The 17,470-nt window shown below is 34.8% G+C and overlaps 3 protein-coding genes across 8 annotated transcripts; 1 reads left to right on the top strand and 2 right to left on the bottom strand.

Annotated features, from left to right (window-relative positions):
• Positions 1–2,370: 2,370 nt before the first annotated feature.
• On the top strand, positions 2,371–7,659 carry LOC133818260 (protein FAR-RED IMPAIRED RESPONSE 1). Of its 6 annotated transcripts, none has more exons than XM_062251029.1 (8): positions 2,371–2,722; positions 3,888–6,024; positions 6,115–6,171; positions 6,393–6,461; positions 6,573–6,650; positions 6,801–6,869; positions 6,961–7,008; positions 7,102–7,659. In XM_062251029.1, the coding sequence occupies exons 2-8, from the start codon at positions 3,913–3,915 to the stop codon at positions 7,156–7,158; spliced, it is 2,490 nt and encodes an 829-aa protein (XP_062107013.1). In that variant the 5' UTR covers positions 2,371–2,722; positions 3,888–3,912; the 3' UTR covers positions 7,159–7,659. The 6 variants fall into 6 exon arrangements, with proteins under 6 accessions (XP_062107013.1, XP_062107012.1, XP_062107010.1 ...); XM_062251028.1 differs by having other exon boundaries at positions 2,372–2,722; positions 3,879–6,024; positions 6,573–6,635; positions 6,807–6,869; XM_062251026.1 differs by having other exon boundaries at positions 2,372–2,722; positions 3,879–6,024; positions 6,807–6,869.
• A 1,088-nt stretch (positions 7,660–8,747) lies between these two features.
• Positions 8,748–10,465, bottom strand: LOC133814554 (protein FAR1-RELATED SEQUENCE 5-like). Its single transcript, XM_062247501.1, has 4 exons — positions 9,746–10,465; positions 9,281–9,649; positions 8,903–8,980; positions 8,748–8,813 (listed from the first exon to the last, which is right to left on the bottom strand). The coding sequence occupies exons 1-4, from the start codon at positions 10,463–10,465 to the stop codon at positions 8,748–8,750; spliced, it is 1,233 nt and encodes a 410-aa protein (XP_062103485.1).
• A 13-nt stretch (positions 10,466–10,478) lies between these two features.
• LOC133814553 (protein FAR1-RELATED SEQUENCE 5-like) lies at positions 10,479–11,483 on the bottom strand. The gene has a single exon (XM_062247500.1). The coding sequence runs from the start codon at positions 11,481–11,483 to the stop codon at positions 10,479–10,481; it is 1,005 nt and encodes a 334-aa protein (XP_062103484.1).
• Positions 11,484–17,470: the final 5,987 nt, after the last annotated feature.

Raw genomic sequence — 17,470 nt, 5'->3', positions numbered from 1 at the left:
TACAATGTTAAGGGTGTCTTAAGTATATTAAATGAAGCAGGTTTGAATTAAAGCAATAAAAAATAATTATAATGTACAGGTTTATATAATAATAATTTAAGTGTATCCAAATATTAGAATAATACAAAAAATATGCTATTGTATCTTTTACAATAACACTTGTTTATAAGCATAAAATTATGTTATGCAAACTATTTTCTATAATGCAGAAAGTGTGTTATTATAAAGTGTATCATAACACTACTTTATAAGTACAAAAAGTGTTATATAATCTATTTATAAATAGCATAATGAAATACTTATCTATCTATTAAAATAACACAACAAAAGTGTTATCGTAGGCTATACCATAACAAATGTCTATAACTATGGAAAAGTGTTATGCAAAGTGCTCCGACCTACTATAACACCGCTTTCCTTAACACATTAAAAAGTGTTATGGTATATATTTGATAATACTTTTACGATCTTATTGAAAGTATTTTTTTCTTGTAGTGATAGGAGCTAATATATCGCCTACAAAAGATACGGAAAACACGTCGACTTTGCATGAAGGATCGAACGAGGCTTGGGAATACAGGGGGAGGCGATATATCGGCTCCATGTATGTATTTTTTAAAGTTTGATTTTTGAATTTAAAAATACCCTTAACCACTTAAACCTGCATTTGAATGATTTTGACCGAGTTTTGGGCATCAGTTGAATGAAAATTCAAATATTTTTCATTTTATAATAATTTATTTATTCAAATTAAAAGGGGTTGGTTTCACTCCTTGAACTCTATAAATAGGACCTAGTGCTCAGCCATTTTCTTCATTCTTCAAGCATTTGATCAGAGCCTCCATGGTGCTAGTGTGACTATAGAGAGATACACTTGGGTTTTGGGTTAAAGCTTTATCACTCTAAGCTTTTATAAACACTTGGGAAGTGAAAAATAGTGTGATTTCGGTATTGAGGTTTAAACCAATCCATAAGGTCATTCAAGGTATTCCTATTCCTTAAGTCCAGTTCTTTATGATTCTATAGTTTTCTTTAGTTTCTTTTATTTAGATCCTAACTCGTGTTTATGATTCTTGATTAGGTATTTAAGTTCTTGAAACTTAAGGTTCTTCTTGATAAGTTTCTTCTTGATGGTTTAGTTCTCATTTCATCTTTATTCTTTAAAGATTCTCACCATTTTACTGTTGGTTTATAGGAGTTTCTAATCCCGTTATTTTTCCCAAATATCCCGGCTTTTGGTAAGAAAAATAGGATATATCTTATGTGCTTATATGTTTATGTTATAATATGTATATGTATATATAAATATGTCTTGTAGTCATTTGGGGCTTATAGTTGCTTAGATAGCAAACCCCAATATTTTATGTCGCTTGGGGATTATAGTTTCTTAGATAGCAAACCCTAAGCGGGTGTTTGGTATGGGGGTTTGGTTTGATGGGAATGGGAATGTAAAATCTAACCCATGTTTGGCAAATTCATTTTTAATGGCTTAGGCGTTTGTGTTTCCAAGTGGGTCCCATTTGATGATAATCTTAATCCGTTTAAACTCTTCAGTTTCACAATAAATTTTGATTACTTATTTATTTAGGGTAATTTGATCATATTGAAAAATTTTGTAGAGCAAATTTGAACTCAGGGTACCAAAGTATATATTTTGATAAAAGAAATAAGGTACCAAGTGAGTATGATATCAAATTACAAGGTATCAAATGATCATTATTGAAAACATAAGTACCAAATTTGTATTTCGATAAAACACATAGTACCATTTGAGTATTTACCCTAAAATATATAAAAATCTCATTTTTTTTGTCGGTAATATATTTTATTTCTATTTAGATTCTAATGGAAACATAGTACAAATTAGAGGAGAGATTTTCTCTATCCACAAAGCTCATTGTGTAACTAAATTGCATCCTTAGCTAATACGTGGGATGCCATGTTAAATTGACGATCAATATGAGGTACAAATTCTCTTGGAGAATTAGACAAGAAAATTTCTATCAGAATAAATTATTCTTAATTTTATTTTGGTAGGTTGAATTGTTGTTCAGTGTTGTTACAAAAGATATTGAATTAAAAGAAACTACGCCAAATTGAAGTCCTAATATATTTGTACTTAAAATATGCACCAAAATATTACACACAGCAATATATTACTATATTTTAAAATAGTGAGTCTCAATTTCAATATAAATTATTGGCTAAGCTAAACTGCCACATCACTATATATAAAATTTGAGTGTAGATATCATCACTCTTAAAATCTCATTACTTAATTGTACGGGTTAATACTAAAGCGGTATTGGGCATAGCCTATAAAAATGCTATAACCTTGTTACAAAAGTGAAATAGAAAAGCCGAAGCCTTTGACACAGGGAAAGGTTCTACTCTTCAACTACAAATTACAACAAGTGTCATCTGCACGCGCCACTCATGTGGCGGTCCACGTGCGTAGCCACGCGTGTGGCTCTGGATCAAAAAGAAAAAACTGGACCTTCAACATTCCCAAAAACAAAGAGAAAGATATTATTATTATCATCAAAATGAACGACGCGCGGAGAAGAAAGACCAGGATTGAAGCGAGTGAAACAAAGCGAGTGGATTTTAAACCCTAATTTCTTCCCATTCTTTCACTTTGATGCTGTTCCCCACTCGCGCTTTCTCTCACTCGCCGTGCTTTCGGCTTCGTCTCTCCGATTCTACTACGCCCGCAATTCAGGTCTCTCTCTTTCTCTAAGCTATGTTTGGCTGCTAGGAAAATAAGGTCAAAATGGAAAAGAAAATATATATTTTTTTGTACATAAAAATCAGATAGTTGAATCAGGAATTTTAGCTAAGAATGTAACCATGATTTGATATTCTGCTGTATGATAAGATAATTTAGATATTAATGCTATAATTACTGCAACTAATTTGAGTTCTGTGACCAAAATAGGTTTCATTTTTAAAAAATGAAATCTGATTTCAAAGCTGATCCAAATGGAGCGCTTTTGCAAGAGTTGTTTACTACCAATGCTAGCAGGCTCATTGTGCTAAAGTTTGTGCATGCTTTTTTTTATTATTGAAAATCTATTATTTCTTATTTTATATTCTCTTACATACTAGATAGATAGCAATGTCGATTTCTAATCAATATAGTATTATATGTACATGTATATATGCATAAGTAAGCTAGCAGTGATGTTTTCAGAGGAGTTTTATTTACGTTCTTTTTGTGAGAAGTTGAAAGAATGGTATTTTTTTTGTTGCTGAGGTATTTACTTTGTAAAAACTAATGAAAATGAAATTGTTGTTTTGATTGCAAACAAAGGTCTCAAGTTTTGAAGGATATGTAGCTGTTTTTTAGTTTGTTTTTTCTTAAAAATAAAAAATACAATAAAATAAATAACAATTAAAAAATTCAGTTAGGAGTCATTAGCATAATGTCAAAGAGTAGAGACTGTGGAGTTATGTGGCTTTGTGGCCTACTTTGTCCAAGCATTTATATTTAATTTCAATTTTCCATGTGAGGAGTGCATATCAGTTTTAGCAAATACTATTATAAGTATTTTCTGGTATCTTGACTTGGTGTTTAGCTTCCTTCTAAAAATAATTTCAGATAGATACATGTGTCAAATGCCTGATATATTATGGTGCTATACTGTCATAGAAAGGTGTTGTAGATTTTGGACTCACAATTATGCTTCAAACGGATTATCTTCCTATTTTTGCACCTTATACTTCTCTCATTCTTTTCTAGTGTTTGTTTATTAATTTCTTTGTTTACTCCTGTTCAAGATTTTTGATTTGAAGTTTGTTTGTTTATGTTTGATTATTCACATGGAGATTGCCCATGTAGACATATGATAATTTACATTTTTGCTTAATGCAATTAGGATGGACAGAAGTCAAAATCCAGTTGAAATTGTTATGAATTCTCGAGACAATGCAAATGGTGTTAGGATGAATGGAAAGATGATTGATGTTGTGGATGGGGTGCATAGCAGAGATGCTGGACTTGTCAGGTCTCCTAAAAGAGACCTTGTAATGTTTGGAGGGGATACAGATTTTGAACCCCGCAATGGCATCGAGTTTGAATCAAATGAGGCAGCATACTCATTTTATCAAGAATATGCCAAGTCTATGGGATTCACAACTTCCATAAAAAACAGTCGACGTTCGAAGAAGTCAAAAGAGTTTATTGATGCCAAATTTGCATGTTCTAGATATGGTGTGACACCAGAATCCGATGGTGGTAGTAGTCGGCGTCCAAGTGTCAAAAAGACGGACTGCAAAGCCAGCATGCATGTGAAGCGAAGGTCAGATGGAAAGTGGATAATTCATGAATTTATAAAGGAACATAATCATGAACTTTTACCTGCTCTAGCATATCATTTTCGGATTCATAGGAATGTAAAGTTAGCTGAAAAGAATAATATTGACATTTTGCACGCTGTTAGTGAACGAACTAGAAAGATGTATGTTGAGATGTCTAGAAAATCTGGCGGATATCAAAATGCTGGGTCTGTTCGAGCTGAGATGAATTTTCAGTTTGATAAAGGCCGCTATTTGGGTCTTGATGAGGGAGATGCTCAAGTTATGCTAGAGTATTTCAAGCGTATCCAGAAGGAGAATCCCAACTTTTTCTTTGCGATTGATTTAAATGAAGAGCAGCGTTTAAGAAACTTGTTTTGGGTTGATGCAAAAAGTAGGACTGATTATGTCAGTTTCAATGATGTTGTTTCATTTGAGACGTCTTACATTAAAATCAACGATAAATTGCCATTTGCTCCTTTTGTTGGGGTGAACCACCACTTTCAGTCCATGTTACTTGGTTGTGCAATGGTTGCAGATGAGACTAAATCAACATTTGTGTGGTTAATGAAGACATGGCTTAGAGCAATGCATGGGCAAGCTCCCAAAGTAATTATTACTGATCAGGACAAAGCTCTAAAGGTAGCCATTGAAGAAGTTTTCCCAGACACACGTCACTGCTATTCTCTTTGGCAAATATTGGAAAAGATCCCGGAAACTCTTGCTCATGTAATCAAACTGCATGAAAATTTCTTGCCTAAGTTCCACAAGTGCATCTTTCAATCATCCACAAGTGAGCAGTTTGACATGAGATGGTGGAAAATGGTCACTAGATTTGAACTACAGGATGATGAATGGATTCGAACGCTATATGATGATCGTAAAAAATGGGTGCCTTCTTGTCTGGGGGATACTTTTTTTGCTGGCATGTGTACTACTCAGCGATCTGAAAGTATGAATTCCTTCTTTGACAAATACATACATAAAAAGATTACTTTGAAAGAGTTTGTGAAACAGTATGGGGCAATTCTACAAAACAGGTACGAAGAGGAAGAAATTGCGGATTTTGATACACTGCACAAACAACCGGCATTGAAATCCCCTTCCCCTTGGGAGAAACAAATGTCAACAGTTTATACTCATGCTGTATTTAAGAAATTCCAAGTTGAGGTTTTGGGTGTGGTTGGCTGCCAGCCAAAAAAGGAAAGCGGAGATGAAACCACTAGCATATTTAGAGTTCAAGACTGTGAAAAGGATGAATACTTTTTTGTAACATGGAATGAAACAAAGTCAGATGTTTCTTGTTCCTGTCATTTGTTTGAATACAAGGGTTTCCTTTGTAGGCATGCGCTAATTGTTCTCCAAATGTGTGGCCTCTCTAGCATTCCACCTCAATATATTTTGAAAAGGTGGACGAAAGATGCGAAAGGCAGGCAATCAACAGCTGAAGGAACGGGAAGAATACAGAGTAGGGTGCAACGCTACAATGAATTATGTAAGTGGGCCATTGAACTGAGTGAAGAAGGATCGTTATCTGAAGACACCTATAATGTTGCTTTCCGTGCACTAGTGGAGGCTTTGAAGAACTGTGTTAATGTGAATAATTCCATCAATACTGCTGCAGAATCTAGCAGCAATTTTCTTACTATTTGTGAAACTGAAGAAGAGAACCAAGGAAGCCTTGCGACTAAAACGGTTAGGAAGAGGAATACAAATAGGAAAAGGAAGGTTAGTGTTAAGATTGATAATTGTTGGCATTTTATGTTACTGTGACTTTCTAGGTTGCTAAATCCCAATTTGATGCATGCTATAATTCAGGTACAAGCAGAGCCTGATCCTACACTAGTTGAGGCACAAGACAGCTTACCACAAATGGTTTGTCCTTTCTACATAAGTTATGTTCTACTTTCAACTTTTTGCTAATGACATGAATTGATAACAATAAGAATGATATTTTAATGTTCATTAATGCATTTAGCGATTTGAAAGGATGTTTTTGCTTTGTTCTTATGGAAATTTGAAAAAGAAAAATTGGTTTGCCCTATGCAGTAAGTTTAAACATTGTCTTATCTTGATGTGGGTTTTCACGCCTGTAGGATAATTTAAGCTCAGATGGTATAACTCTAAATGGATATTATGGTGCTCAACAGAATGTGCAAGGACTGGTATGGGTGTTAATATCTCACACCATAAGCTAAGATATACAATTGTTGTTGAAGGTACTCTTTCTTAATGATATTTTATATATATGTTGCTGATGCTGATCGTTGGTGCAGTTGAATTTGATGGAGCCACCCAATGACAGCTACTACGTTAATCCACAGAGTATGCAGGGGCTGGTATGGCATGCTAAAGTTAGTTTTAGAATTTAGTATCCCATTTGGAATTTACAATAAAATTAAAATCACAGAGGCAAGGATGTTTAGAAGTTTAGAAGTGAGCTACATTCTTATAAAAGGTACTTTAATTAAGATGTTATGTAAGTCTTGCTTGTTTGCTTGTAGGGACAGCTCAATTCAATAGCACCTGGCCACGATGGTTATTTTGGTACTCAACAAAGTATTCACGGGCTGGTATTGCACTTTTAATTCATGGAGTAATTCATAACAAGTGATTGTTTACTTAAGTCACAATTGTTTTCTGATTTTTGTTTCTATCATGTAGGCGCAACTAGATTTTCGTCCACAAACTAGCTTTAGCTACAGCTTGCCGGTAAGTTTGCAATAATGGTTTGTACAGTTATTCTTGATGCCAATAGTTACTTAAAATGGTTTATTGTAATGGATTTTGTAACCCTGATTGCAGGATGACCAGCGTTTAAGATCTTCGCAGTTGCATGGTAGCAGTTCCAGACATCCATGAGGACGATGTTGTCTTTCATGGAAGCTGCAATAACAGTTGCATGTTGGATTTGGTTGACGTTTTACCACAGAATGATATGCTGAATAGTAATCAAGCAAGGAACATTACTCTAATGGAAGGTAGATAACTTTGTGTTTATGATATAGGAACTGAATCATCATTTTCAGAATTTAGGTTGACTATCTGACCTGCGTCAAAGAGGCCTTTGAAGAGGCAAAGATAAGAGGTGTTAGATTTACTGTTGCGGCATAGTTGAGGTGTAGTTTGTATACATCAAAAGAATTTATGTCTTGTATTACCAAATGTTGGTCAAGCAATTAGGAAGTTGAGATAAATGTGTGGAGGAGGAAGTTGGGTTCTTGTTTTCGCTGTTGACAAAAAGAAAAAAAAATCCTAGTCTTATTTCTTGCACATTTCAGATCTCAATTTTGCAAGTTGTACTATAGTAACCTTTGTATAATAACACCTTACATTGCTAAGTCAAAAAGATGTTGAAGTCAAGTTAGCATGCCTTGGAACTGGGGTGTACGCAAAAATTGCTCAACCAAAATCGATCGTTTAAAACTGCATCAATTGTCGGTCGGTAGTCGATTTTGGTCTTATGAGACAATGGTCACTTTTGATTTGTCTTTATAAATTTTGAAAATGGATAAACCGAAAATTGATCATATATAAATTATTTTAAGATATTTCACAAACTATATGTTGGTATAATGTTTTGTCTTCATCTCTTCTTTGAGGTGTTCATGCACTTTGATTGTATTTCATTTTTATAAAATATATTTCAAATTGGTAAGAAAGGGATTTGAACATGTAATAAGAAGAAAATGTGAGTTTCCACTTAGCTACAACTTTTAAAGTATACTAGTGTTTATTTTGTGTATAAATTGAAACTGACTAAAACCGATCAGTTAATTTCACTCTAATCATGTAGTTTTGGCAACCAAATTTTCTGTCACAATTATTGTCCCAACCACTTATATATGGAAAACTCAATTAAATACCACATATACATTTAACAGATTTTTTATTAACTCATATACTTTTAACACCACCGTTAGTGCAAGAGGACTTCTTTGCAATTAATGACCTCTTTTCTGCAGTCCCTTACGAAAAAAATAAAAAAATATTTGCAATCTCTTCTAAATGCAACATTCTCTCTCCTGTCTCTTCCCAAATTTCTCTGCTAGTTTTCTCCACTTTCATATTTATATATAATATACATATATACATATATTACAATATATATCAAATAAAATTCATTCAATAAAAGAAAATAGGACTATGAACCAACAAAAATTTATTATACCGAAAATTTTAAACGTGGAGTAAAATTTTACTGAACCAAATCAAAGAAGAGGAGCCTCAAACAAAGGAAAGTTCCAACAAGGACAACAAATACAAAATAAAGAATCACCATAGATAACTTTAAAAAAAAATCATCATAGATTTTAATAATCAACTGCCAAACTAACAAAAACATAGAAAAATTTATATTAAAACAAAAAACTCTTTATGTTTGGCCAAGATCACAAAGAGTTTATAATATAAAGTCTCAAACCATATATCAAAATGCAAAACGTTCATTATCACTGTGGTGAATTTTGAAAATAATTGCCACTAAATCTTTGAAATGTAGTAGGAGTTGAGATAGCCTGCATAAAAGAAAAATTACAGTAAATATCATCATATTTAATAAAATTATGTCTGCAAACAATATATGGATACATACACAATTAATTACCTGTTGCAATAGTTCAGTCATACTTGTATTCTCATTTAGATCTTCATAACCATCATAATTATGAGTATATGGTAGAATCTGAAATTAAGATTTTAAATACGTTATTATAGAAAATAAGTTTGATAAATAAAGCATAGAATAAATGACAGATGTGACAATATAAATACTTTTTTCTATTGCAAGGAAGCTATATTTGATGATGAAGATGACATATTCTCTTGAAAATAATTAGAAGACAAAAACGGTATTCCACTTCCATTATTGATTTGATCATTTGCTTTTTGTTCATGAAAATCCTATAGCACATCAAAATACAGTTAGAAGAGAGACTGTGAAAACAATTATAAATGACAATATTTAAAACTAAGTTAACATTACTTGTTGTGATGGAGAATCTTCCTTAACCATCTTTTTCTTATTTTTGGCTCTCTCAAGTGCACCTTTAATTCTTCTAGATCCACCATGAGCTTTTCTTTTAGTCTTAAACCCTTTAATTTGATCACTTATTCCATTATTGTTCTTGTTTTCAATATCATTATGTCTGGTAGTAGAAGTTGAAATCTCTTTCCCTTGAGCTCTATCATTTGCATCCAAATCTATAAAAATCTTACTAAACGCAGAAACAACAATTTTGTATGCTTTCTCATCTTCAGCGGCTTTTGTTGCTAGCTGAGTTTGCATTCTACAAAGTTCTTTGTAACGTTTTGCCATTTTTGCTTTTGCATCTTCAACAGACACACTCTTGCTCTGCATAATTGAAGAAATTCCAGTTTTTGAATGCATTGTCCATCTTTTTAAAATATATTGAGAAGGAATTTTTGTGACATTCCTATATGAATATACCTTCAAAATATGTGCACATAAAATTCCTACAAAATCAAATTTCTTACAACCACATGTCACTGTATCATTAGAAGAATCATATGTAACAATATGCTCATAAACCTTTCCATGAGGGGTCACTGTATACTCTGACATTGTTCCATTCTCACTTTTAATGTTCATAGCACAATCATAAGCCTTGCAAAATTCTTTCTCAAACATTCTGAATACAGTTGGAGTGTAAACAATTGATGTATGCTTCAAAATTTCTATTGGCAAAGACAATGACAATGAAGTTTGAGTTGCTTTAAAATCAGCCTTCAACTCATCATATCGACGATCCTCAACTAATCTTTGAAAATGCTGAAAAAATCTTGGTATTTCATGCTTGTAGCTAACATAATTCTTAATTACATTATTCATACTTTCACTCAGCTGAGTAGTTGTCATGTCTGCACAAAATGTCTCTCTTCCATATACCAATGCCCATTTTTCCTTCAAATTGAACATTTTTTTTAGCCACTTATTGTCTCTAAGATCATATTTCTCAAGCATACTATTCCAAGCTTCAATAAAAACATCCTTCTCATCATAATCATAAATACAACTACTAAAATCCTTTGTGAATTCTCCAAAATTTTGAAAAACCCCACTAAGATTTTTTGCAGCATTCTGATATATGTGCCAAATACATAAACGGTGAGTTGTTTCTGGCCATTGAGACTCTAAAGCTTTTTCCATTGCTGCATCTTGGTCAGTAAGAATAGTCTTTGGCTTTTTTTCCTGACATTGTTTTAGCAAAAGTGTCAAATAACCAAGCAAAAGTTTCAACAGTTTCATCGTATAATAGTGCAGCTCCAAAGATAATAGTTTGCTTGTGATGATTCACCCCAAGAAACATTGCGAACGATCGACACTCTTTATTTTTTTTGTAAGTTGTGTCAAAGGAAACAACATCACCGAAATAGAAATAATCTGTCATCATTCTTCCATCTGCCCAAAAGATATTGGTTATCATGTCATCTTCATCAGCTTGCATGGCACTAACAAAAGTAGGGTCTTCTAATTGCATACTTTGAAGATATTCAAGTATACCACCAATATCTCCTACTCTCATTTGAATTGTTCGTTTACTCTGCAAATAATTTCGACAATCAACAATAGTATATCCAAGGTTCTCGCACCCACCAACTCGCCTAGCCATTAAATCATAACTTGCCTTAGGAGTAATTCCTGAGATGTTAGCTAAATCAATTTCGGCATCTTGGGCTACAGTCAATCTTCTTTGAGATCTATGTAAATGACTTTTGCTAGGACTTGATGTCACATGTGTATGTTCCATAACAAAATCGATCACACGATATTTACTATTTTGACGAGAATTGATTTTCATTCTTGCCAAACAACCAAATCTCGTTTCAGCACGATGAGATTTCACTATAACATCCCGTTTATCTTTTTCTCGATGACCTTCACATGAGCAACAAAATATTCTATCTATTATCAGTCCATCTAAAAAATCTTTATGCATTTTACTCCTTCTAATACTAAAACCTATCTTATACGCATATGCATTATAAAAATTATAAGCTTCCTCTTCAGTATTAAACTCCATACCAACCTTTGGTATTGCCTCTTCATCAATTTTAGAATGAAGAGATTTTATATCAACATTTGAAGACAATATCTCATCTTCACTTTCAAAATCTATTTTTCGACGTGATTGTAAATCATTATCTACCAAATTAGTATTGTCCATCCTCTTCAATAAAAAGACAATAAATTTTATAAATTCATGTAACAAATAAAATATTAGACACTATTTTGATAATTGATAATTTTATTAGAATACACTACATGACTTAACACACACACACACATATATATATATATAAAAGAACAAAAATGTTTATACAAAAATCTGATTAGAATTTTAATTTATAAAATTTAGCCATCAACTCAATATATAATAATTTTTCAAACATATCTCTCAATTTCAAATATTCATATATAAGTCTATATTGATGTAAAGATTTACCCTTTAATAAAGAATTTTAATAGTATTTAAAAGAAAAATAATATGGTTCTTAGCATATGAGTCAAGATTGATTTTTTTATATATATATATAATAAATAAATCAAATAGAACAAAAAGTAGATATATATATATATATTACTAACCTTTCACAGTAGGACCATATATGTAGAATTTTGTGAGTGCAGAGAATTTGCTTTTCGTAAGGGACTGTAAGGCAGAGAAATCTGATAGTTTTTATTGATCAAATTAAAAAGAGAAGCTTAATAGGACTAACAATAATAAAAAAAAGGAAATTGGAATTTGAAAGGGTTTTTGTAAATAATAAAAATATTAATAAAGAGAATTAATTGCAAAGAAGCCATCCTGCACTAACGGTGGTGTTAAAAGTATATGAGTTAATAAAAAATCTGTTAAATGTATATGTGACATTTTAATTGAGTTGTCCACATATAAGTGATTGGGACATGAATTGAGACATGTAAGTGAGACAGAAAATTTGGTTCCGTCAATTTAAATAGTTTCTAAAAAATAACGAAACCATTCAATCAGTTTCAGATATAATAAAAATTGATTGAATTGATTGTCTTACAACCCTAAATGGAACTTGACTTGGTTCATAATTGTGGTTTCAAGTTCAACGGTTCAATAGAGTGATTAATTTTAGGATTTAAATGTCTTGTGAAGGTAGGTGAACTGTAATGAATTACTTATTTTCCTTGTGTAATGCATCCACTATTAAGATATGGTTTCTATTTGAATGTGATTTCTTCTTATAGAGCATTTAATGCTTTGATTTCTTCTTCAATTAGAAGATTGTGTCGGATTTAATCCCTTTAATTAAGAGATCGTGAGAGATTGCGAACTTGGCCACATATAAGGCTATGTTCATAGTGATGGAATAACAATCATATTTCAAAGAATCACCATTTAATATGGTGCATTAATTTAGTGATTAATATGTAGCATTAATAGATGGTCTTGTGAAGCCTATAAATAAAGGCTTATCTTATTCATTCTCTTAATCCCAAAATTCAGAGATCAAGCGAGGTGTAGCTCTTTTGAGTGCTTAGTGAAATAGTGAGGTTCTCTTGAGAGTATGAGTGAAGAGTGATTCTCTTGGATGTACTCGGGGATAGGGTTGTGAGAAGAGAAAAGTGAGTGTTTGTAAACACTTGTAAAATGTTTTTCTCCATATAGTGAAGATTTGCAGTAGTTTCATGCACATAGCCTAATATAATTGGGTGAACCACGTAAATTTTGTGTCTTGTTTTTTCTTTTATCTTTGCTTATTCTGCTTCTATTATGCATAGTTTAATTGCATCTTAATCTTCTTTTTCTAGGAGGTGTTTCCCAACTGTTGGTACCAAAGCCAGGTTCGTGTCAAGAGTAAGATTTGGTGGAAGTAATAAATGAGGTCTTTCATTGCATAGCGATGGCTGGAGAAAATGGATAGGGACCCGGAATAAGAAAGTTCGACAGCTCAGACTTCTCATTTTAGAGATTACAAATCAGAGATTATTTGTACAATAAAAAGTTGCACCAACCTCAATCAGCAAAGAAACTAGAAAAGATGGAGGATGGAGAGTGGACTTCTTGATCAACAAATGGTAGGCATAAACCACAACAAAGATGATGGAAATACTATCTGTTAACTGTCTTTTTCGCTATCAACTAGTTAAAAGAACTTAAAGGAAATGCAGTAAGAAGACACAAAGTTTACGTGGTTCATATTATTAATTAACCATAGTCCATGCGTCTATTGTATTTGGATTTGGGGAAGCTTGAAGGTTTCAAGCTTCTATGGGGTTCAGGCAGCTCTTAGCAGTGCTCTGAATACAAACATTCGAGATTCTTTACAATGGGTGCCCTAGTCCTATTTATAGTGGTTGATGACAGTTAATTCCCTCAACGGGGAATTATTACAAAGAACTCCTAATTAATTGGGGTCTAAATGCTAGTTAATACACATTCTCGTAATAAAAGTGGTGGTGGGCCCGTGCGTATCACACGGGGTCCATTTTCGAGGTTGCAGCCCACAAAATTTTGGGGAGACAAGCCCTTGACAGTGTCAGGGGGTCGCTGCACGTTTTCCCACATCAGGCAGTGCATTGGTGCATATTGCTTGTCGCCTATACGGACTCGACACCACAACTTGAAGGAACGGTAGCTTTGTTAGATGGCTGCTTGTGGTCCAGGGTCGCTGTGCATGACACCTGACACTTCCTTCCAGACCTCGAGGACAACTCCTACAGGCCTAGAGGACTAGATGAAACTGAGATCGGGAGGACTATGGTAATGGTCCTAGGGACGTAACACACTTGAAGATATTCATCTCTGGAGGCAGATCACAACATATTGGGAAAGGTGTACTTTTCGAGGAGCTCTAGGCGAGCTCTGGACTTTATTAACTCCCATGGAGCTTAATTACTTGTATAATGACTGTCATGTGTCAATTGGTGAAAACACTGACAAAATCAGCCCCCCAAGTCTTCACTTGTCCTCAGATAGTGGAGACTTAGACTGAAAGGAGTAATTTCAAAGGATGTACTCCGGGGGTGACGTCTAGGTTCACTGAGGCATCATGTTTCAAAAAAGATAACACCATGTGTCGACTCGCCATTGCTGGGCCCATCAATCGGTGCAATTAATGAGGAGTCCATTTCACACGCAAGACATCTAATCCATAACCGAGATGTCCTTTCGCCCTGTAGCCAAGGCATCATTTTCCAATGTTTTGATTGCGATCCGTGCCTTGATATCCATGACCGTTGGATCACACTCGAGTGCATACTCTGTAGGTGATCAACGATCAGGGAGGAGTTGCTTCCTCCCCAAGTTCTCGAGTATAAAACTCAAATTTTGCCTCCCATTTCATCAATTTTAACATTTGAAACTTCCCTAGAAACCATAGATCTCTAATTTCCTTCATCCTTCCTCAACTGAAAACCTCACAAGAGTTACCTTTCTAGAGACCTGGACGGTTGGAGAGAATCACGCTTTTTCTGGGTAACCGATGTGAAGTAATTTCGAGTTCGGACGCGTTACAACACTTATCAAAGGTTCATTACAAGTAAGTCACTCTTTCTCTCCCCTTTTTGTTTGGGTTTTTCGGATGGATGTAGTTGCATGCTTAGGCTATCACGATTTTGAGGATTTAGAGGTCATTTTTACCTTTATGGTCCTTTTAGGTCCATTTTGGGATTAAAATCAGCAATTCAGGCATAGTTGCATTTTTTTTCCTTTCTGGACATTTGACCGGAATCTGAAATTTTTTCAGATTCTGATGATGTAACGCCCTGGATAACCAAGACCGCTACACTGTGTGTTTAAAATAGTGCTTAACCTGCTAAGCAAGTCATTTGAACTTAGATGTGTAATTAAATACTAAGTCAAGGTCAAGTAATAAAGATTTGGTCAAAAAAATGATTATTTTTCATTAAAATATTAAGTTTGTACACGAAATCCCAAAAATCAGTTTACAGATTGGTAAAAGATAAACAGAAACAATTTAGCCATCCTAAGTGGCAAAATCAGGGTTTAACCCTAGTTCCTCTCAAGCTTCCCCGACTATGATGATCGAGCAGGCTGTATATGTACACACTGCCCCTGAAGCTCTCCAACTTATGGCTAGTCCAGCTATCAAATTCATTACTTGCACCACGTAGCACCCGTGAGCCAAGGCCCACCAACAAAACTTAAAAATAAAAAACATATACAGCAGCAGTAGCATTCAATCAACTATAACCCAATTAATTCGATTATTCAACAGAGTACAAGCATCAGGCTAAATAACATTAAACATGTATTTTCAAGCATATATTTCAATCAGCAATACAAATGTTCAGGGTCGGCGCCCTTAGGCCGAGCCCTCTATTTATTTAACTAACCTCGACTCGCTTAGGCTGAGTCCTCTGATTATTTAGCTAACCCTGGCTCACATTGGCCGAGGTACGTCCAATACGCTTATCATTAGCCCTGACACCCTTAGGCCGTACTTTCATATTCCACATAACAGATATATATCTCACAGAATGCATATATTCAATTACAAGGAATCTCACTCCCAATGACAACCACATGGGTGTAGTTTTCTTACCTCGAATCCCGAGCAGCAAGCGTATAATGGCCCCGAGCATGAACCTTAATTCCTGAGCCCTTGCGGTAAAACCTAGTCACAATCCGATAATGGATAACCATAAGATTCTAAACCATTTAAAAACTTTGGATTCAAATACTAGTCTTCGAGACCTCGATTTCTACTAGACCGAGTAGTAGAAATCTTCCCGAGCGCTTAAGTTTTAATTCCCGAGCCTCCCTGTGCCCTAAGACAATCCTAGGCTAAAACTGTCTAGGCGGGCCGCAACTTGGCCCTAAGGGTCGCGGTGCGCCTCAAGTCAGAGGCACAACCTTTGCATCTGGGGGGAGGCGGGCCATGACTTACCCCGCCAGGGTCGCGGCATGTGTAACGCCCCGGTTACTCTAGGACCATTACTGTGTGTACTTTAAATAGTGTTTAACTCGTTGATCGTGTCATTAGGTTATAAACGTGCTTCTAGGTGTTATTAATAGGCCAGGGTGAAAATCTCAGTCCAAAAGGAATGGATATATTTTATTTAAAACATTAAACTGTACATGGGTCCATAAAAATGTTTACAAGTTATTTACAATCCAAAATGTTCATTACAGTATAAAAGTTACAACACGTCGACCTAAGCGACAAAATAGGGTTAAACCATAGCTCCTTTGAGAAACACCTTGACCGTGGTGGTCAAGCGGCCACATATGTACACATCACCACCTAAGCTCTCCACTCAAGGATGGGTGAGCTTTTCTTTCCCTTTGCACCACATAACACCCGTGAGCCAAGGCTCAGCAAGAAAACTTATTACTACATGTATACCATATAGATATACAATCGATGACTGATAAGTCTGTCTCTGTATAGATGATTGATAAGTCTATCTCTGGGGTCTCGCGCTCTTCTAGCCATGTGACGTTTCAGTCACCTGGGTTTTTAGCCATGGCTCTAAGTAACTAGGCTTTAGACTAGACAAGCGCTTTAGTTTTCTTTGACCTTAAGGTCGGTCAAGCATTTAATGCTCATGTTGATTATGTCTAATCATTTCAGTCCACATTAAACACATTAATGCCGATCTTGACTCTTAAGCCAATACTATACGACCAGTGCTCAATACTGCCACTAATCTTGACTGATAAGTCACAGCTTCATGACCATTACTAACACCATTGTCGTTCCCTGACTAATAAGTCAGTGCCATACATAGATAAGCAAAGCTGCTATGCATACACTATGCAATCAATGTCCATATATAGAGCACTCAACATGCCTCATCAATAACCATGCATGTCACATACTGGGTGCAGATTTCTTACCTCTGGTTCAAGCGTGAAATATAAAAGAATGACCCTTGAGAATGATCGGTCCATAAGTCCCTTAGCAGTTACCTAGTCATAACCAAATATGAAATCTCATCAATAAAATACGTAATAAAAGGTTCATAGACTAAGACCTAGCCTCCGGGAGGTCGAATCCTACTAAACCGGGTAGTAGGAACAATCCCATGGCCTTAGGTTTGAGTTCCCATGATTAAAACACACTTTTGGCCCAAACAGAGGCGCCATCTAAGATCAGCATGCACCACGCGCCGTGGCTCACCTCCCAGGTGCTGCGGCCCCAACGCTCTTCA

The sequence above is a fragment of the Humulus lupulus genome, chromosome 2, assembly GCF_963169125.1.
Source record: "Humulus lupulus chromosome 2, drHumLupu1.1, whole genome shotgun sequence".
NCBI lineage: Eukaryota > Viridiplantae > Streptophyta > Magnoliopsida > Rosales > Cannabaceae > Humulus > Humulus lupulus.
The sequence above is the reverse complement of the archived record's forward strand: the minus strand, read 5'-3'. Positions and strand labels throughout refer to the sequence as shown.

Bases quoted from the DNA above. Each gene is read 5' to 3' on its own strand.
- LOC133814554 (XM_062247501.1), bottom strand. From the start codon at position 10,465: ATGGAAAAAGCTTTAGAGTCTCAATGGCCAGAAACAACTCACCGTTTA. The intron at 8,981-9,280 runs GTAATGTTAACT...TCTTAATTTCAG, and splicing joins AAGATTCTCCATCACAACAA to ATTCTACCATATACTCATAA. The intron at 8,814-8,902 runs GTAATTAATTGT...TCTTTTATGCAG, and splicing joins TGACTGAACTATTGCAACAG to GCTATCTCAACTCCTACTAC.
- LOC133814553 (XM_062247500.1), bottom strand. From the start codon at position 11,483: ATGGACAATACTAATTTGGTAGATAATGATTTACAATCACGTCGAAAA.
- LOC133818260 (XM_062251025.1), top strand. From the start codon at position 3,880: ATGGACAGAAGTCAAAATCCAGTTGAAATTGTTATGAATTCTCGAGAC. The intron at 6,462-6,572 runs GTATGGGTGTTA...TCGTTGGTGCAG, and splicing joins AACAGAATGTGCAAGGACTG to TTGAATTTGATGGAGCCACC. The intron at 6,651-6,800 runs GTTAGTTTTAGA...GTTTGCTTGTAG, and splicing joins GGCTGGTATGGCATGCTAAA to GGACAGCTCAATTCAATAGC.